The sequence below is a fragment of the Urocampus carinirostris genome, chromosome 1 (assembly GCF_059441175.1).
Source record: "Urocampus carinirostris isolate Australia breed hairy pipefish chromosome 1, RoL_Ucar_1.0, whole genome shotgun sequence".
NCBI lineage: Eukaryota > Metazoa > Chordata > Actinopteri > Syngnathiformes > Syngnathidae > Urocampus > Urocampus carinirostris.
In genome coordinates, this window is record NC_142349.1 from 55,604,960 (window position 1) to 55,626,970 (window position 22,011).

Below are 22,011 nucleotides of genomic sequence, written 5' to 3' on the forward strand. Positions count from 1 at the left end.
GAATAAGGATCGACTAACAATAACAGTAGTAGCTAACCATAGCCTGCAGCAAAGAAGCTAAGAAGAGTGGCTATAGAAGGAAACTGTTGAAAGAAAAAATCTGAATGACAGTACTCGGTAAAATTCAAATTTGGGGCTCAGCTGTTTGCGGTAAGTGGCCAATAACAGTAAAAGCACCACCAGGACAAGCTAACTTCGCAAAATAGTCATCCAGGCTTCCTTAGTAGAAAGATGACCGCCAAAACAAAGCAGCTCCTTACAGTTGCGTTATATAATTAAAATTTTTGAAACCTAAAATCATGCTTATGAGATATGAAGTCAGTTAAATGAATTATCTTTACACCACTGGGGGTCGCTATATAATAAACACTGAGGCTTGCTAGATAAAAATTCACCCGACAGACAACTTACTGTACTTATAGAATTAATAAAAAATGTACTCTTTACAATTTTTTATGGAACAGTAGAAAGATTTGATGGTGATTAAAAAAAATCATCAAATCAAAACCTGAAATGAAAATAACTGAAAAGTCCAGAACAGGGGTCTCATACTTGCGGCCCAGGGCCAATTGTTGCCCTCGGAATAATAGTTTGAGGCCCCCTTCTTAATACATGGTTCCTACATTTTAAGGCAAGTTAAATTCAAGACTTAAAGACTTTTTGAATGTGTTTTCAAATTAAATCTAAAACCAAGTTGACAAAAAACCCACAATTTAAACAAAAAAGGCAAAAACACAAATATTTCTTTCACACGATACATCGTGCCTCGTACACATTACCTGGAACGTTTTTTACCCATGGTTAAATACGTTTCTTTGGAAAGCCACTTATCAGTTAATATACACTTTCCCACGGTCCAAATTAAAAGTTTCCGTCTGAAGTTGCTATGTGTTTTGTGGGTATATCTAAGATATGAGTCTGCTGTGAAAAGCCCGACTGAAACCACATCACTGTTTTGCTAGTTCCATTATTGTGGTCACGTGATGTTGCCAAGTATTAAAAAAAGACACTTGATAAATACTAAATCTTTTCAGTTCAATCCAATGTAAATCATATTAATGTGTACACATTTTTAGGACTTTCAAAATTTGGATAGAAGACATTTTAAGGCCAATTGAGGCCTTATTTTTAAGATTATCAATCCAATGCCTTTTAAGACTTAAGGAGCCGCGGGAACCCTGTAATATTAAAGTTTAGTGTAAGTGCAGGCCACACGAATTATGGATCAATTTATGACGGATTTATTTTGATAATAATCCTCAAAGTTTTTTTTGTTTTTGATATGATTTAGTAGAGAATATAAAGAGATATTTGAGAAAAGCCTCCCCAGTTTTTACTATGTTTTAAAGAGGGTATAAATGCATTACAAAAACATGACAAAATACCTTGTTTGAGGGTTAAATGGCCACTTTTGTTCACTGCAATCTTGGAATTTTCAATTGGTCCTGGCGGATCTTGAAAAAGAGAAACACCATCAATTACTTCTTCCTCCCACACATCTCAAATAGTCAGTCTTTGATATCTGACTTCCACACATCTCAAATAGTCAGTCTTTGATATCTGACTTCATAATGTCACACTGTCAAAGATTCTGTCAAGCGTGGGAAGCGATATCTTTGTAGCAGCAGGAACCATATAATAAAAGTAGAATAAATCATGAGAATGGGGGAGAAAGACAGTCATCAGTTAGAAATAGACGTGGGAATACAAAGGGAAAGTCAACTCTGAAGAAATGGAATGTAATATCTGATGACTCGGGGGGCCTGAAAAACCTTTGAAATTAAATTTAATGAAAAACCCATTTTGTGATTTTTTTGGACTCTTATCCAAACATGCAAAATAACCTGATTTAATTGCTGCTAGATTGGCTATTTGTTTGCAGCATACCACGAAAAAACCTCACACAGCACACTAGAACGATTCATCAAGCAAATATTTTCAGTCTCATTTTATTTTTTGTCTTCTTCGTCCTCTTGATAACTGCTTAGCAACAATTGTACATAAAACCTGGTACAAAAATGCAATTTCACAAACTAAATTAAACGGGATACAACTGAATGAGGGCCCTAATCGATTCACTAGGTCTCATCAGTCCATGTGGCTTCCTCGTTCAGTTGGAACATGTCCTTACTTTCTAGCAACAATAGAGTCCTTAACACATGGTACAAATAGGAACCTTCACAATTACCGTATTTTCCGCACTATAAGGCGCACCTAAAAGTCTTAATTTTTTTCAAAAGCTGACCATGCGCCTTAGAATACAGTGCGCCTTATTTATGGCTCAATATTAAATTCGCAAGGTCTCGCAACTTACGCAACAGCCGCCGACTCGATTTTCCCCCTAACGTGGAGCAGTACGCGGTGTATGCTGGGATTTATATACCGGCGTTTCATTGGCTAACCAATGTGTCAATCATCATTTGAATCGATCGCTATTATCTAAAGTTATTCGGAGCTTCGGCTTGGCTAGAGGGCCAAAACAAACCCTGCAATTGGCCGAAAAAGATGTGTCAATCATCCGTTACATCGATCGCTATTGGCTGAAGTTATTCGGAGCCTCGGATACGCTAGAGGGCCAAAACAAACCCTGCAATTGGCCGAAAAAGATGACTGAATAGCAAGCTTGCTAAACAACGCCATAAAGAAACATGTTTCATTAGTCTGTATCTGTAGATATTTTACTCTCCTGGATTTACTACACTCACGGTTGTAAGAAGACCATGATTGCGTATCATTATTGAACGTGAGAACTTAGGTGAGCTATGCGGCTTTATATTTTCCCGGTATCTTGTTTTAGAACGATCTTGATGTTGCCGTGATGAGCTGAGTGAATTAAACTCAATTCCAAGTGTTTATTGTCATATGCACAGTAAAGTTGCGAGCGAAAAAGAAAATAGAAACTAAGGAATGGTTGCGAATTCTTGAATTTCAACACTTTAACCTTCCGAATGATATTTGAAATGACTCATTTAAGTGACATCGTACGGACACCGCATCCACACGTGTCTATGACACGTATTTGCTTCATTGCAAGCTTTGGGAATGTTAGGGGGTAATCAGTTTGACTGAATCATCTGACTGTTTTGTCGACGTTCCCATTGTAGCGCCTTATAATCCAGTGCGCCTTATCTATGGAAGATATAGGACCAAAAACTATTTTTTGGGGGTGCGCCCTATAGCCCGGTGCGCCCTATAGTGCGGGAAATAGGGTAAATAAATTGATGAAAGGGGATCGGAAGTGAGAGAAATGAATGGGCGAGCTACAGAGGCCAGACAATAACCAGTCAGTCTCTCATCGGACCCTTGTGGCTCACTCGTTCAGTTGTCAAGTCAAGTCAAGTCACATTTATTTATATAGCCCTTAATCACAAAATGTCTCAAAGGACTGCACAGGATTACAATTACAAAATTACACAATTACCTGATCTTAAACCAGCATGCGGGCAAGGAACAACTCAAAAACCTCAGTGTGAGGAAAAAAAAGAGAAACCTTGAGAAAGGACCTCACATGTGGTAATCCCCCTTCCAGGATTGACCAGGGTGAATTACAATTAGCATTAAACACGTCCTCCCTACTCTCCAGCAACAATGAAGTCCATATGCATTTTTTACACCTTAATGGACAAAACAAAATGGAATCGGATGTGATGCAACAATAATGGTGTGATCCAGAGTCCAAAGAGAGTCACTTGGTCTTGTGAGTTCCTTATGTCTCTCTCATTCGGTTACAAATTGTCAGCATTACTCTCTAACAACAATAGTCCATAGCGCTTGGCACAGATAGGCATTTTCACATGAATAATTATAGAATGAAATAGAATTGGACGTCATACAACCAACAAAGCGAGCCACTAGGGTCTGACTAAACTCTCACTGGGGTTTTGCTCCCTTGTGGCATGCTCAATTGATTATGTCACATCTTCTTTACTCTCTAGCATCTATGCAGCCTATAAAACCTGGGACAAATAGGCATTTTCACACGTATAATTATAAAATAAAACGGAATCGGAAGTGATACAACCAAACCAGCGAGCCACAAGGCCCTGATGAGACAAAGTCTGTTACGATCACATTTATAAAATAGTAAAATTGAAATATGCGAAAATCGAAACTCCTGATCCTGACATATGCATTAGGGCAAGGAAAACCTAAAAAGAAACCTCTGCATAAATGCATATTTAACCCAGGTCTTATGGATTGCCATCGATATAACATTTGAGGGGGCTGGGCACAGGCAGCAGACTCTCCCTGGGTTTTGTTTCGTTCAGATGTATTAGCTCTAACCCCATTCCATCTCAGCAATGTGCATGTAAAAATGCCTATTCGTCCCAGGTTTCATGGACTGTATTGTTGGTACAGAGTAAGGAGAAATAAAATTAAAATCAATGGAGGGGGTGGGCAGAGGCGCTCACTGGGTCTTGTCGGGCTCACAGGGCTTACTCATTCGGTTGTATCACCTCCAATACCATTTCATAAATTTACATGTGAAAATGCCTGTCCCAGGTTTTACGGTCTATATTATTGCTAAAAAGGAGGAAAAAAAAACAGTGGGGGGACTCTCGTTTGGTCTCATCAGGCCCCCATGGCTCGCTAATTTGGTTGCATCACCTTCGATCTTGTATTTAACCCAGGTTTTATGGACCATCAATTTAGCATTTGAGGGGGCTGGGCACAGACTCTCGGGTCCTTGTGGCTCACTGGTTTGGTTGTATTACGCCAATCCTATTTAAAAAACTTACATCTAAATATGTCTATTTGTCCCAGGTTATAGACTGGATCATTATCCCATCATATCTGATCCCATTTCATAAATTTAAATGTGTATTTGACCCAGGTTTTATAAACTGTATTGTTGCTAGATTGTAAAGAGGAGAATGAGAGGCGGAAATAAACCAACAGAAACTCTAAAGTGAAATTTGCGATTTTAACATGTGATCGTTTTAAATAGACTAACAAAGTACGACTATAATAATGTGCATCTTGTTTGCAACGCCACGACACATTTATTTCAACATTTGACTCAGATGCAAGTGTGTCAACGTCTACTTACCGACGTCTTTCCCTTTGACGAAGCCCTCCCACTCACGGAACCACTGCATGCTGATGCAGTATATAACCAAAGGAGACTCCTCATCCTGGAAGGCCTTGTTCAACTGCAGGGGGGAAAGAGCAGATGCAGGGGGGGGGGGGGGAGTGAGTGAGTGTCGGTGGAGGAGGAGGTGGCGAGGGAGGATTTCGCACAGAATAAATGAAGTGAGGATGAAAGGACCGAGCGAGGAGACAGAAAAATAAATCAATTCTCTATGGTCCTTTCGCTGTAATTACACCATGTTCGGAACACGCTGTGCCGTGTTGTTTTTGCCGGGAAATGAAATGTTTCCTGTTTAAGATATGGGGCATTTCATCTAGGTATTGTGCACATCTTCATTTATGCCTTATTACAAGGGATGCACCAAATATTTACTGCAGATTTTTTTTCTGACAAAAAGGACCAAAGGTGCATTTTAGAATTCAACCAAAGAAAAAAAAACTAAAAAAGGTTGCAGAAAAAACAAGCTTATTATGATAGGTCATGAGTGAAGAAATACGTACAAAGCTGGCTTTCACTTGCTTATTTTTCAATTTGCACATAAGAAAGGAGATGGAGGTCAAAACAGAAAGTATGTCAAGTCATTTCCTCAAGTTTTTATTTCCCTTTGCTCCCAAGTTTTTGTTAGCCGCTAGCGGGACTTTGGCTAATGTTTACATGCTAAAACTGCAGAACTTACCATCGACAGTTCAGCAGTTTAAGTTCGCTAATACCAACAGGTTATTTTCTCAGAAATTCATGTGTTCATCTCTTTCTGCATTTTAGTTCAGAGCTAGCTGGACTTGACTAACGTTTACATGCTATCACTGCATAGCTAAATTACTACAGCTGAGCAGTTTTAATTCATAAACACTTTGTGTGGAACATTGAATCTGTCAGACACCAAAGTTGATTGGCTGGTGTTAAACTATCTGTAGTGAGTTTAATTTAGTATATTGTTTTCTTCGGGGAATATACGGAAGAACACGTTTGTTGCATTAGACCGCAACGACTACCACACCTTTATCCTCAGTTCACTATTAAAGCTCCTGTCCATTAATTATGATTGATTTTTTTAGGACGGATAAACCCCAATTTCTACTGATGCATTTTGACCTGGATTTAGTGAGCCAGGCTCACAAGAAAGAACATCTGAGCATTGTTTGGTGACACCAACACTTTTGCTTATTTCTATATTTTGTCACTATCATGTGAAAAAAAAACAAATATCCTAAATGTTTTTGATAGTTTATTTTTACAAGAAGGTCTCAAAAAATTTGAATTCTGTGATATTGTGACAGACAACTGATATACTTATGGGATATTAGAATTTTCACCATAATCCACTATATTTAAAAAAAATCAAAACATGAAATATTTCTGTTGATTTGTGATGAAATCAGAATGTATGATATTTTTAATTGCATAAAGAAATAAAGGCCTTTATAAAAATGTCCTAATTTTCTGAGAAAGTCCTGTATATCAACATTTCGTGGTATATTTCAAGGTTATTCAAAAGTAATTGTTTTTCAACTGTCAAAAAAATCCATAGTGTCTTTTCATCTTCCTGAAAAATCGAACATACACTTAATTGTTAATCAAAAGTCCAGCGGCATGCCGTCGCAACGTTAAAGGATTAAGGTACCGTTTATTATTCAAACTTTTTTTGTGTACCGTCTTTCTTTGTAAATATCTCGTGTTTCAATGTGGGCACATGCGGTTTATAGTCAGGTGCGGCTTATGTATGTACAAAATGTTTTTTCCTTTAAAATTGTACTGGGGCAGTTTATAATCTGGTGCGCTTCATATCCCGAATTTTACATTACTTTCAAATAAAAAAACAAGCTATGGCACACTTTTGCATAATCATGGATCCTTGTAAAAAGATTATATGTGTGCTGAAAATAATAACAACTTTTTTTTAAAAAGGACAAGTCTCGCATGTTCATCTTCCAGGCATGGCAAGGCGCGGGCAGAACTCGCTAAAAAAACTATCCGTATGAATGCATTAATGATGAGGCTTTCACCGCTTTTACACCTCTGATCTCCCTCTGGGGTGATGCCCTCATATAGCCGATCCAATATTTATAGCACTAATAATAACAAATATTTGTCCATGAAATTGACAACCTGGTGGAAAGAGAGCCATCTTACCCGAACAAACATGTCCAGTTCGGACTTACGCCGCTTCTCCAGTTTTTCAACCTCAATCTGACAGGTGTTGCAGACGTAGAGATGATTGACAGCGGGTCCTCCACCATACCTTGTGAGACAACCAGATGTGTTAAGCCATATAGGGAGAAGTATTTTTGAAAAAAAACAAAACAAAACATCACACCTGCTGTATAGGTGGTCCCACACGTTCTGTGGTACCACTACGGCCAGATCTTCAATGTAGGCCGCTTTGGTGGGCGGCACACCTGAAATGACAGCAAAAATGTTCAAACAAAAAAGAGCAGTTCCCGATAACAAAAGTACAGCTGATCCCCAGCATATAACATGAATGAGGTGGGGATTGCAAGGTGAAATTGTGGTAAATAAAGTATAAATAGGCTTCAGGTAATGAGTTTCATACCCCATGAAAAGGAAGCAAATAAATAGCATTTTCCAAACCTTAGCATGAAAATATCTTATGTTGGGGACGCTGTAAAACGGGGGTCTAGGGAAAATGGATGCATGTGTCAGCGTACCGCCGTGCAAGCACAAGAAGTCGTCATTAGAGATTGCCCCCGGCTCAGCGAAGGTCTTGAACTTGTTGAGCCATTGGCGAGAAATGTAAAACTGCAGCAGACTGGGCTCCATCATGTTGAGCAAGCCTGAAACCCTGTTGCGCTCTTTCAGTGTGTCCTCATTGCTTTTTCTGCATAGAAAAGTAGACAGAAACATCGGAGTCAGCCCATCATCTCCAAGTTTCTTTTCTTCAAAATTCCCAGTGTAATACGCAAGTTTCTGACAGTGCTGAAATGAAATATAAATAAAACTGTTTAATGTTTATGTATTAGTTTGAGTTTCAAGGGCAATACCGACACAGAGTGAATATTTGATTTGGATTTAAAAAAATAACGGGTGGTCGACAACTTAATCAAAAGACTAATGGATATCTAGGACTGAGGAAACTTGATGAAAGGAAAAACAGCCCATCCATATATATATGATATATATATCACCCATGCATTAGAACTGCAGTATATATATCACGGATCCCTTAACTACATGGGCGGTCGATGCACCAATAATGACGCAACTCTTGACAGCTTTCTCCACTGTTGACGATTCAACTTTCCTTGTTGATTCAAGATGCGGACGTTCCATGTGGCAGTGTTCCTACCACGCAATCTACATGACTTCCTGCCAGTCACACGCTTATGACCTCCGACCAGGTACTTAGCTGAAGGCGGGTTACTTTTTGATCCGGGCGACGTGGGTTATTGTCCCTCGTTTAGTGTTTCTCGAGCAAATACAGCCTGGAAGCGCCCATCCCTCTCCATTAGGTGACCAAACCCCCCCCAATTCCTAGCCCTAATGCCCCACCCGCACGAAGCAGAGAGGCAACGGGTACCAATGTTGCAAGTCTTATGACTCTGACGATGCTCGAACTGGGGCCCTAAACCCCCCTACCAAATTTATAATTTGGGAAAAAATATGACTTTTGGGCACCTTCTAACCATTTTTAGGGTAGAAAGTGTTTCTACCTACGGAATTGTCCGTTTACAACATGGCTTTCAGCAGTAATGATTTGGTAGGTAGGGCAATCTCTCTAAAATTATTAAGAACTTGTACAACCTTTTAGTAAGTGGGGAAAACAGACAACAGATGCAAGACTGATTACTGACACTGAGAAAACAATTATTGTTGTTTAGTTTATCAGATTGATAGATGGACGAGAGATCGAAGAAAAGACAGAGAAGGGGAGAGATGAATAGAGAGAGACATTGCGCTAGAGAGACAGAAAGATGGACAAAAAGATAGAGATAGCATGATATACAGAGAGGTTGAGCGAGAGAGAGGTAGTGAAAGAGGTAGAGAAAGAGAGGTATTAGAGGAGAGGGAGATAAGAGGAGCGGGAGAGGTGCATAGAGAGAGGGGATGGATAGCGAGCGATTGATGGATTGATAGAGATATATCAAGTTTTTTATCATCTATAGAATATTTTTGAAATATACCTCATTATATTTACACAATTATATTTTTGCTGTAAATGACAAAACATGCTTGGTCTGCCATAGATTAGAATGTATGTTTTTTGTATTGCATGTTGCAGCTCATTACCAAAAACACTTGTGCTCACACCAATGTTTAATTGCAGGGACATTTTAGTGTGACAGCTTACTTGTAAAAGAGCACATAAGCCTCAGCGTTCTGGACGCACGATTCCGACACCTCAGTCACGCTTTGGTCATCAAACTCGTACCAAAGATTGTTGACGTCGTTCCTACAGTACGCAACGTAGTGGCCGCCTGCGGATGTGAGGCAAGAAGTGGCAAGTTATTTCACCCGTGAGCATGTGTGCCATTTTCACCATCACCTACTTACTGCTGGCAGTGCCGTGGTGGCAGATGACCGACAGCAGGTCATAGTTGGCTGTCTGTGTGGTGCTGTCTTTGGCCAAAAAGGGCTGCAGGTCCAGGCCCTCCAGCGGAAACGAGACGTGCGTACCGATCTTGGTGGAGAACATCAGCTCATGCCTGAAGCGTTTTAGGTGGATACACAGAATCTAGAAGAACACATGAATATAAACCATGGAGGCAAAAATAATTTCTCTGTGCGAGATGATTAACGATGTGCATACCTCGGGCAGATTTTGCACTTTGCAAAACTTGACTCCGTTTCGTAGCCTTGGATGAAAAGGGATGATAAATGTCACATAAAATATTTTGAATAATAAATATTTTTACTTTAATACCTACTTCTTGCATTTTTCACAGCTATACATGTTGTCACCTGGGAAAAAGATATCACAAATGAAGAAAAATTACTGGAATGTTTTGGAAGAATACAACATTCCCTTGAATGTTTGTGGTTAATTCATACCATTTAGGATATTTTATATGGCAAGGCATTAAGGGACTTAAAGTCCAGAAACAAATGATATGCGAGAACTCCGGCTTAATTGCTAAAAAAAGCCTCATGTGTACTGGATCATTTCTCTTGAGACGTTTTAGTTAGATGTTTCTGTCCCTGTTTTAAAAATTCCTCAATTGTATCCATCAATATATATTGTTTATGAATATACCCCTGCCAAAAAAAGTACAACAATCATTTGTAAAAAGACAAGACCCAGGCAATAGAGCCCATTTTTTAATAAGGTGCAAAAGAGCTAGGTACTTTGTAAGCTTTGGTGAGTCACAAAAATTTAAAAAAAAAGTCGTCATTTATTTAATGTCAAATTTTGACTGCAGAAAAAATGTCTTTTTCGGTTATGACATTGCTTGTATTTACCCAAGATTGTTGTTCTTTAATGGCATGTATACCAGATTATTTGGTTAACACTGGTCTTAAAAATGATTTATAATTCGGATTTTAGCTCTCAGGAAACAAAAGACAGTTCTCTTATTGGTTTCCAAGTATTGGTGCTCTAAAAAAAGTGACACCAAAATTCCACTATATATTTAAAAATCTGCAGAGTAGGGGAAAAAAGTCAGCATTGCAATGAGGATATGAAAGTAGAATTGTGATACTATGAAGGAACACTACAGTGCAAATAATGAAGACCTATTAAACAGCAAACATTAGCCTGCTCACCTTTCAGCTCATCCCTGGCGAAAAAGGCTGCGAGACAATCTTGTAGCGTGACCACTGGACCCCAGAACCAGCTGAAAATGGAAATTGATGCATGAATGACACTTCTTTTAGTGTGAATGCCTTAAATGCCAAATCTGCACACACCTCTTAATGTATTCCATGACGAATGCGATCCAGCCTTGTGGCGCATATGCTTCCCCGCAGGAGCCGGCTTTTACCAGGGACGTCTGGTGGGTAGCCGAGTGCAGTTTGGCCAAGTCCTCCTTCCCTGGGATGGGTAAGGAGATGTCCTGGAAATTCTCCAAGGTAACGGACACCTTAGAGGACAAATGGTCAGTGAGTTAGTGGAAACCTGACAAAACCACCCATCAGAGACTTACCCTATCGCAGGTCAGACACTGCACAGAGCTCACAATAGTCCCATCGAACACGTCCGAGATGACACTGCGATACCTCCTCTGACACTTGTTCTTGGTCGGAGAGAACGTGCTGATTGCTGTGGAGAAGCATCAAGAGGAAATTTTGGTTAAGAATAGTAACTAGGGATGTAAGGTCCGTAAAAAAGAACATCTCGAATAGTTGAATCTAATTTTTGGCACTGAAAAAGGTTTTGCTGAAAATGACAAAAGGTGAGGTGCATCATCTGAAAGAACAATGCTGTGTTGACAATACATCTGAAGTGAAGAGAACCATATGAAGCTGGTTTTACATGGGAGGGGAGCTTGTGCATGTAGTGGCTGCGTATTTTTCATTTTCCACACAAGAAGAGAGGAGATGGAGGTCAAGTTTTTACCAATAAGACCTTTTTCTAAAACCACATGGTTTTTAAACAGTATTTTACCTTTAACCTATGTATATCTTTGTTTAAATGGAAAAATTGTCAAGTACCTTTCTTGTGTGCATTGTTGAGACAGGGCCACACAGAGGAAGCTTTGGGCGGACTGATAGACATTTTATGGCTCTCCAGCGGGACTGGACTTTGTGGCCTGGTGATGTTCGATACTTGGATGTCTGGAAAAGATTCTGGAGTAGAAAAATAAATCCAAATTATTGAAGCTTATTAAAATAGACCAAAAACAGCAGCCCTCCTGGGATATTGCGACCCCGCGTTACAACATTTTACCTTTCCCATGTGGAGTAAGATATTTTTCAGCCCTACTTTACAGCCTTTTCCCCACATACGACAACAAATTATTTAGTGTGTCCAAAAGAGTCAAACTTAGCGCTGTATGCTACAGTTTGTCGTCATATAAGATGCTGGTCTGCATTTGGTTTACATCACGGCACTATAGAAATGCTCTTGTGCTATTGGCTGAACTACCTGCCACGAGACCTTTCTTATTCGTCATTAATTTCACAATACCATAAATACAGCGTTTTAATACTGAATTGTTTATACTGCATTTTGCTCTAGGTCCAATGCTAGCAGGGATGCGATAAGGAATTTAAAAACATGAGGTCCATGAAAACGAAGCTTAAAGGAATAAAGAAATACAAAGAAGGCAAATGACTGGCTAACCTCGCTTAATTGTATTTGCATTGCATTGGCCATAACTAATCAAAGATTAGGCCCATTACGAAAAATAAAGATTAAAAAAGCAGCAACTTCTTCTAAAGGCATAACAATTCTTGAAAGTGGAAGTTTTAAAATCAGCCTTCATTTTAATCCACCGTCTATGGCAGTTTGGCATCCATCCACTAACTCTGCTGTACCAGCTCAAATCACGTTGCACCAAAAAATAAATGTAATTTTTCCTATACAAGTATATTTTTTTACGTTATTCAATTATATACATGTGTAGTACCTAATCCATACTATTTTGTTATTTTATTGTTTTAATCTTGAGGAACAGGGTTTCGGTGCTAATTACCAAAGGTTTCTTCCCCCCTCCTTTTGGAAAATTTCAATTTGTGATATCCACCTCAAAAAGTTCTAATATTATATTTGTAGGGTTCTCCTATACACTACTCACAGAAAACTTTTTTAAGCTTCTCAATGTAAGTCTCCTTTTTTGGTGACAAATCCTCTTACCTGATGTTCTGTTTTGTGTCTTAATGTGTCCCTGACTACTGATAATAGGTGTAGTCTCGGTGGTGGTGTCAACATCTTTGTCCATGTCCTCGGCCATGTTCTCCCCGGTACGGTAGATATCGTTGATCATGTTCTTCTCCTTCTGCCATTCCCTGTTGGCCTGAGCGTCATCCTGCTCCGGGATCAGCATCTCAGCCTCATTATCAACAACCACCACGGGCACGCCGCCGTGTAACGTTTCGTTGTCCGCCTGATCGCCGAACCCGCACGATTCGCACGACTGAAAGTCGTTGTCTGACTGGTTGTGGTTGTCTTCCTTGGGAGGTGCGCCTTCCACTGCGACGTTGTTGGACGGATCGTATGGCTCGGGCAGTGTCTCCTTTAGCTCTTCGTGCAGCTGGTCCATCAAGCAGCGAAGAAACTCCTGAGAATCCTGCAAGCCCGAAGTGAGACATGAAAATTAGATGTTTTTTTATGTGTGACAGATTACAAGAAACCAAGCCTCCATCTATAGTCAATGTGTCAAACTTAAAACATTTGGCAATGTTTCAAGTTATTACCATTTCTACAGTAATGTTTGTCAAGCATTGGACCGCGGCCAAATAGCATGCCATGCAACCTTGTCTGGTGTGCCACAGGAAGTTATTAAATATCATCTAAACATGAAAAGAAATTAAACATTGCTTTTGTGTGAGTACAATGTGAAAGGTCCAGTAAGAGAAATGTAGTCAAACAAAAAGTCTAATTCTTATTAAAAAAAAGGAAAAAAGGGGAACAATACTTTAACCCTGCTAGCGTTGTAAAATTACAAAAAGTTGTAGAAATGTTTTTTTTTGTTGACTTTCTTCACATTGACATAGGCATTGGGTGTTATTGTTCAAACTCAATTATTCTGGGTCGGAAATTACCAAAATAGCTTGGCCTACAGGTGCAAACTTTTGGCTGAGCAACAAGACTTTGTAACCCTGTAATGATTTCCCAGCTTTAAGTAAAATAGTTCTCAAAACATGTAACCAAAAAATATGTTTTTCAAAGATTTCATTTTATCTCCAAAAGGCCTCCTATCAATCTAAGTGGTTAAACATGTTCTTTAAGGTTTTTTTTATATGTCTGGGTCTTAATGAGCTAAATGAATTAATGCTATAATTACTTTGAAAGAATTCAATCATGAGTTGTTTTCTTTCTCCGTCTTTTTATTCTAAGAGATCCTTTACTTATACTTACAATACTTTTTGTAAAAGATGGAAAATAATGCATATTCTAATTCTTCTTCTTGTCGTTAACTAGAAAAAAAGTAAATCTACAGTAAAATTAATCAACTGATTGATCCGAAATCAGGGTAACTAATTTTATTTGAAGAGAACACTTGAGATAATACACAAAGAAACAACACCACCACATATTTCAGCTGGCAGATATTTTTGCCCATTCTAGGTATTTTCTTTATCAAAAAATGTAGTTTAAAAACATTATCACAGTAGTAATTTATCTTATGTCAAGTATTTTTCTTGTTTTACAATAAAAGTCTAAATAAAGTAAAATTACAAATACAGAAAAATAATAATGTTAGCTTAAACTAAATTAAAGGCTGACATGACTGTAAACAATAACAATAGTAAACAGAATCTTAATAATTTTCAAATTGTTTTCCATGGCTCTCTATATTTTAAGAAAGTGTGCCTCCACTCAAAAAGGTTAGGAAACACTTTTTATGGTGCAACAGGCCACTGCTTGAACATAAAGACAACAGTAACTTTTAACAGTGACTCAACCAACACTTACTTGCGTTGCAAATCAATCTTTATTATTGCAAAAATACTTGAGGAATGAATGTGTATATCCCTGCCATTATCTTTTACAAAATATCAGTCTTTAAGACCAAGGGCATTTGTATTCTAATGTCACATAGTATAAAAGCCCAACAGTGAGAAGTCAGGGCCAGGTGTGTTACATTTACAACATCAATATAACTTCAGAATTACGTTTTTGTTCAATTTTTGAATCACCCCTTAGTATCTTCTTAGAGAATAACAGTTTTTTAAATTTGTAAATAATAAATCCATCGTTGCATTCATGTTAAAAAAATGTCTAAATTCATTTTTAGCCAAAATGTCCACATTACAATTACATTCGAGACATGTCACCCAGAATTCTTTTATTCTTAAAATTACAATTATTGTCATCGTTCTACATTGGCATGCAATACAGACATGCCAAAACCTCGCTTAAGAAAGCTCCATCTAATGACCGCAGGTGATTAAAGCCAAACTCTAAAACACATACCTGCTGAGAATATCCTCTAAACATTGGGTTTATGGCTTTAATTCCCTGGAATAGATTTGTTGGAACCACATAGGAGGGTCTGCAATGTGACAGAATGAAAATGTTAATGAATAGCTAAGCTTATTTCCTGAGGATTTTGGGTCAAGGGGAACAAGTCGCCAACCTGTTCTTATGCCACAAGTCGCACACAAGTTTCTGGTAGCTCTTGCACAGCGCAGGCTTCTTGTCGGTCCTCACCAGGCCGCCACACTCCAAAAAGAATTGTGTCAAAGGAGGGCTGTGGGAAAAGGGAAATTAATACTTTCGCACCACTAGTTAGTGGTTAAAAACGGAAGGGAGTATGTTCTTTTTTAGATGGAATATAATTTTGGTTTTAGATCAGGGGATGGTGTAATTGTAACCTATTGCAGTCTTTTGTGATTGAGGGCTATACAAATAAATCTGATCTGACTTGACTTTTGTTGGAGGTAGCTGCTGCCGTCTTGATTAACAACAGAAACCTACGGGCTGGGAAATTATTACCTCACCATTATCATAAACGTTTATCCTGAGACAGCTACAAATTACAATTACAGTTTTTCGTAGTTTCATTTTTGGTTTTTTGGCCAAGGGTTTCATAATTTCGGTTTTCGCACAAATAATTCAGTCCATCCCAAGTATAAATTAAGGTGTCAAGTGATCACAAAAAATGACTTGGAAAAGAGTTTGTAAATGATATTCAGTTATGAGATAACAATCTAGCCTAGGAATTCCTAGCTTTCTTTTACAGCCAAGATACAATGTGGCGGACATATTGCCTCATTTCCCAGTTTTGAAGTGCAAAAAAATAAGATGTGAAGTAAAATTATCATCTACAAGATATCCTAAAAGTTCTGATGTGAAACTATTTAGTGTGTGTACTGGTTCTGACTTCTTCAAAGTGATTTAATTTGCAAATGCAAGCCAAACTCTTCTGTCGTGCGCAAAATTGTACTCGCCTCCGAGCGTGCAGTCTTGCAGAAAAGTATTGCAGTTAGGTGCAAAACTTTTTTAGTGGCCAATCACAAAGTGAGGAAGCTATAAGAGAAACAAGCCTGCGGGGAGGAACAATGGGGCTTCTTTTAAGCGCTTTGCTGCAGTTACTTTTTTATGTGTGTGTGTGTGTCTGTGAAGAGGAAGCAAAGCAAACGGGAAGCATGACTCAAACTAAAGAATAATAATAATGATAATATGTTGGCGCATAGTCAGGGCCTCACCAGTTGGACAGAGCTTGGAGAGCCGCATTCATGTAGCAAGTGTTGCCAATGTTCTTCAGTCCCGTCAAGCCTGGGAACGGAGGAGGGAGTGCAGTTATGCAACCATTCTTAAACCGAAGAGATGGGCAATGGTGAGAACTACAAAATGGACCCATCAAACCATTCAGACTACAGTTTGACAGTATGTCAAAACCATTATAGGGGAAATCACCACCTAGTCACTGTCTTGTACTACGGACAGACTGAAGAGATCTTTTCTTCCTCATGCCATGAGGCTCTTTAACTCCACCCGGCAGAGTAAAGGCCCACATTAAACCACACCACCTACATTGGATATTACTGAATCTTACTGCATTATGTGTTCTGTGTAGCACTATTTGGTTACTCTATATAACATGCTAAAGTGGGCATTTGCACGTCACACTGGGTATTTGTATATTGTATTCTTTTGGCTTTATTATTGTACTGTTCTCAGCTCAGGGATGCTGCTGGAAATGTGAATTTCCCTTAGGGGATGAATAAAGTATCTATCTATCTATCTATCTATCTAGTCAATCAACAAGAGGAGTAAGACAGGCACCTGTCACAGTCGCCACCTTCCAACATTTTAACGTTACGGTCTGGAATAAGATTTTTTTTTCCAGCCCTTCTTCACAGCACTTTCCCCACCATTTTGCATGCCCAAAAAGTTTGCAGTGTTCGAGTTACATCTATTTGATACCAGTCTGCTATTGGTTAACTCCCTTCCTACATTTCCTTTCTCCTTGAGTAATTCAGAATTGTGTGTGCTTCAACTTAGCAGTACATTCACTATCGGTCCTGCCTCCTGCGCTCTGTGTATCCACCTACCAACTCCACTGTACCCGCTTGATTCACGTAACACCAAAGGTAGATAAAATGTGATTTTTTTCCTTTACATGCATGTACTGTTAATAATAGGCTCATATACTACACTCAAATAGTACTTACTATATGCCAGAGGCCGGGAACCTATGGCTCATGAGCCATGTATGGCTTTTTTCACGAGTACATATGGCTCAGAGAGAAAGTTACACCATTGCATATTTCTCTGTGGCGTTGTAAAGTTTCATCCCGACTTGGTAAATGCGAAGCCGAAGCAAGTCTATCCATATAAATGGTTCAGTCCAGTATATAAAGGGTCCATTCTAAACTACAGTTTAAAGTCAGGGTGTCACACCATTATACCCCCTTTTGGCAGCAGGTCGCTAAGAAACTCTTTAAAATGAAGCTCATTAAACTATGCATGTTCACTATTGAGATACTTAATGATGAAATTGAAATTTGGGGCTGCAACTAATCCATAAAATCAATCCTTAAGTTAAAGTGTTGGCAATTAATTAGATTGTCGATTCGTTGTATCACATGATTTATGAGCCACTAAGTGGGTTACATCAATGCATATAAGAGTGCGCACAATTCTGTTAAACGCTGAGAGTTGTAGTTCCATTTTGGTCCGGCAGAAGGCACCAAGACTGTGTTAAGAAAAATGATGATACATTTTATAAATCCTTTTGTATTTAACATTGGCTCATTACAAAATTGGCATAAAAAGTTTAACATTTCAGTATTATACCGTTTCATCATGAAACAAAGTTAACAATTTTCAAGGCTACAGAAAGTGCTGCAGAAATACAGACAAAAAAATCTGAAATAAAATAAATATATAAAGTAAAATTCAAAATAATAATAAGATGTATAACTCTAAAAAGGGGCATATTTCGAAGCATAATATAAATCCTTTTACATTATTCGTCAATTTTTTGTGGATAAAAAAATGTGCTACACAGAAAACAAAATGTACAGTAATGCTCTTTCTTTCCTTTGTATCATAAGTTCAAATAAATAATATGATTTTTTAATAAGGTGGTAGGAAAAGAGAATTTTACATAATTGCCGGTGTATAGCATATATTTACTGTATATGTATTTTTTTGTATTGTTAAGTTGATTGACAATCACTTCGATTTTTTTTTGTTTTATATTATAAAATATTCCGTTATTTTGTTAATTTTTGTAAAAAAAAAAGTCTAAGAAATACGATACGATTGATCGAAAAAAAAATCAACTAATCAACGGAAAATAATCAATAGTTGCAGCCCTCCTGTAAATAAAAATGCCAGCAAATCACTCAGAGCATTTGATTCGGTAAGCGGTAGAGGTGGGCGGATCTCTAGACACAGCGTAAGGCACTTCCTTTTCTCTCTTTATTGCTCAGTGCAGTCTGCACCAAAGCATGCAGCAATATCCTATCGTTTGCAGTATTTTGTGACATTTTTACAAAATAACTTTACCTTAAACCCTTTCTAGGACAAATATGACTGTCAAAATGAGCCTCAACACTCTTAGGTAACTGAGGGTGGGAGATTTTAAGTGGTATATTCATATTGGTATGAGACACAGGCTCTGACATTATTTTTATTTCATAGATTTTATTGAATAATCAAATGAAACACAGAGAAAAATGTGCTGAAGAATAAGCTTTTGTCTGGAGAGTGGGTTTGGCGGTTTTGTTGAATTTTGTCCTAAAATATATGATGTGGCCCCCCTCAATTTAAAAAAAATAGATATTTTTGCCTTTATGGCTCTTTGGGTCAGAAAGGTACTCGACCCTGCTATATCCTATTCTGTTATTTCAATGGCTTGTATAGGGTATTGGGGATTCAGATTGAATCAGCTAATTACAATAGGTTTCTTATCCCCTGCTATACAGCAATCTCACTATGCGATCTAATTGCCGCCCCCAGGATCATAGCTTTAGCCCCCGCCTAATTATGAAAATTGAAGGGACAGTGTGTATTATTTTCCCACTAGATGTTGCTGTATTTTATCGTGCCACCAAAAACGAGTGCTAAAAGCACAACAGAAGAGGACAAAGTAAGGAAACTCAAAGTGACCAAAACGCACCTCATTACTTTTGAAAATAAGAGAAATAAGGAATAACCAAAAAAAAAAATAATAAACAAGATATGAGAAAACTGAAAACATAGAAAGACAAAAAGTAAAACTCCCCCAAAAAAAAAAAAAGAGAAAAAGAAAAAACGATTTTTTTTTTTCGTTTTTCTCTTTTTTCTTTTTAATTCATTTATTCATTTTTATCAATTTTCTTTTCCCTACTTTTTTTATTCCCTTTTTCCTTTATTGCCACATTTTTAATTTCTTCTTCATCTTTTGTCCATTTTTTATTCCTTTAAAAAAAATCTGTTCTTTTTGTCTGGAAGGAAAAGTGTGCTTTTGCCTACTTTCAGGCTCTGTAGTATGTAGTCTTCCTTGGACTCATTTTTGGTTGCACTACACATTACAGCGACATCTAGAGGACAAATATAAAACACTCTACCTTTAAAAATAGCGGAATGTTTTTATCGGTGCTGTTTTTGTGGAAAACCCTTTTTGGCCCAACATCAACCGGATTCTAGGTTCAGCGGCCCCCAGCTCAAATGAGATGGAGACCCCTGACTGAGAAGTAGAAGTCGAGAAGGTTGCCACTGCCCTCTGGTGGCTAGCTTAGAATCAAGAAGTAAATATTCGACGAATAATATTTTCATGATTTAATTCGGTCAAATGTAGTTCTTTAAAATTAGTACAGGGGTTGGATTCCTAATTGTAGTTGTGCTATTGATATTAGTCAATCAATAACTACGCAAACATTGAGTATTTGTTTTCTGTACTGAAGATCCCTCATTCTTAATATTTCTAATTCTTATGTAAAAAGGTGCAAAAACTAGATACTACTTCTCAAAAGGTTTCAGGTGCCTTATATTTTCATTTGCATTGGAAAGAAAAACTATCTCGCTGCGCACCTCGAGTACGCATGTCATCTTCTTCCTCCGTCTCCATGTCGAAGTCATCACAAACGCCATTGGGCGTCACACGAGCGGGACTCAAGGGAGAGGCCTTGTTGTAACCCTTTATTACACACGTGGGCGAAAAGAACAACGTCTGTTAACAACGCCTTAAGAAAAACAATGTTGCGCAAAAAGGCAATCATGCGATAAAGTTGTTGACTACTTCATGATAAGGGAACTTGCTGTACCTGCTGAGGGGAGGCGAGAGGTTTATTGTTGGACTGCGGGGGCTGAGGGACTAGTTTACGGTCCAAGAAGACCTCTTTGCCGCAGGCATAACACCACACGCGCAGCGTGGTCAGGTTTACTGTCAGGTTGTGACTGGTCTCCTGTGTGCAATAATATCAAATGTATCAAAACCAGAAAATTACATTTTGTGAGGCAAGAATACATTAAAAAGAAACACATTAAAAAGAAACACATTAAAAACGCAATATACAATCATGAAAACAAAACACCATTAAATAATGCTTTTATCGCTGCTTGTTTAAATTATTGTAAATCCCTGCTCTCCAGATTGCCCGAAAACAATGTCGCAAGCCATCATTTTTTATTTTTGAAGAATATAACCAGCGTACACACATTTCTTGCTCAAGCTAACAGAGGTGCTGATACATGGTTGTAACTCCTTAAGTTGATTGTAATTCCCTGCCCTCCGGACTCCCCAAAAACCATGTTGCATGCCATTGTTTTTTAATAATTTGAAAAATACAGTTTAAGTCTGCCCATTTCTCTCTCAGGTCAACGTAGAGTTGCTTCTGCATGCTTGTATCTCTTCCAGTTTAGATTATTGTAGTTCTGTTTTTCGGATTCCCCAAAAATATTTGTGGTGGTATCACTTAGTACCAGTGTTCCCTCTAAGCTGCGCGCGTGCGCAATTGCGCACTGCTCGCACATTCTCAGCGCACAAGAAAATCTAGCCAGCGCACAAAAATGAGGGCTCAAAATTACTAATTAAGACGCGACTTAAGTCAAAGTTACAGTGCATGAAGGTAAAAATACACGGGTTCCCCTGACGTTGTGTCCTAAATGCGGTATTTTGAAGTCGAGTCGAAGTAGAACGCAGTTAAGTAAAGTTAGTAGAGTTTGTCGAGAACCGGCTTCTTTGGCTCGGCTCACTAAAAGGAACCGGCTCTTTCGGGTCCTAAACGGCTCTTCAGGTTGTTTTTGCTTCTTTAATCCCACCATGACCAAATATTATGTAAATTATGCACAAAATGACTTAAAGGAAGGGGGAATAGAACAAAAAAGAAAAAAAATACCAAAATGAAAAAGTAGTGAAAAGCTGAGAAAAAAAGAAACAAAGAGGGAAAAAAAAGGGAAAAATTTAGAAAAAAGCCAGAAAAAAAAGAAAAGAAAGAAATGTAGGAAAAAAGTAAATAGAGAACAAAAAGAAAAAAGTAACGGCTCGGAAAAAATAAACACAATAAGATTTTTTTAAAGGAATTTATAAAAAAAAAGTGAAAAAAAAAAACACAGAAAAAAGAAGAAAAAGTTTGTGTTGCATTCAAATAATTTCCAATTATATCAAGTGAATCTTGTTGCCAACATTGTACTTCCACTAAAAAATGCGATTAAGTACAGTTCTGTATCTTACAACCGACTAAATAAGCCCCCAAAAATGTTAATATTATGCGACAAAATATATCAGGAAATAAAAAGAAATGGATATCTTGTGAAAGAATTGTAAGAACAAACGACGTTTGTAGGCTGTACAACCTTTGCAATAGTACATGAGTCAATTCATTCAAAAGAGAAAAATAATTTTGCATAGCCGGAAACTCAGCTA

General features: G+C 38.1%; 1 protein-coding gene across 1 annotated transcript in view; it reads right to left on the reverse strand.

The window, feature by feature from the left end:
* Positions 1-22,011, reverse strand: part of usp33 (ubiquitin specific peptidase 33) — a 35,274-nt gene that overhangs the window by 4,349 nt on the left and 8,914 nt on the right. The window contains exons 5-23 of the mRNA XM_088345964.1: positions 20,411-20,551; positions 20,178-20,283; positions 16,361-16,430; positions 15,289-15,402; positions 15,126-15,204; positions 12,843-13,275; positions 11,699-11,833; positions 11,191-11,306; positions 10,955-11,127; positions 10,811-10,881; positions 9,976-10,009; positions 9,858-9,903; positions 9,602-9,782; positions 9,399-9,525; positions 7,759-7,928; positions 7,407-7,488; positions 7,223-7,331; positions 5,051-5,153; positions 1,386-1,454 (exon numbers count right to left, since the gene is read on the reverse strand). Coding sequence (XP_088202090.1) covers positions 1,386-1,454; positions 5,051-5,153; positions 7,223-7,331; positions 7,407-7,488; positions 7,759-7,928; positions 9,399-9,525; positions 9,602-9,782; positions 9,858-9,903; positions 9,976-10,009; positions 10,811-10,881; positions 10,955-11,127; positions 11,191-11,306; positions 11,699-11,833; positions 12,843-13,275; positions 15,126-15,204; positions 15,289-15,402; positions 16,361-16,430; positions 20,178-20,283; positions 20,411-20,551 — 2,359 coding nt within the window. The remainder of the gene's footprint in view (positions 1-1,385; positions 1,455-5,050; positions 5,154-7,222; positions 7,332-7,406; positions 7,489-7,758; positions 7,929-9,398; positions 9,526-9,601; positions 9,783-9,857; positions 9,904-9,975; positions 10,010-10,810; positions 10,882-10,954; positions 11,128-11,190; positions 11,307-11,698; positions 11,834-12,842; positions 13,276-15,125; positions 15,205-15,288; positions 15,403-16,360; positions 16,431-20,177; positions 20,284-20,410; positions 20,552-22,011) is intronic.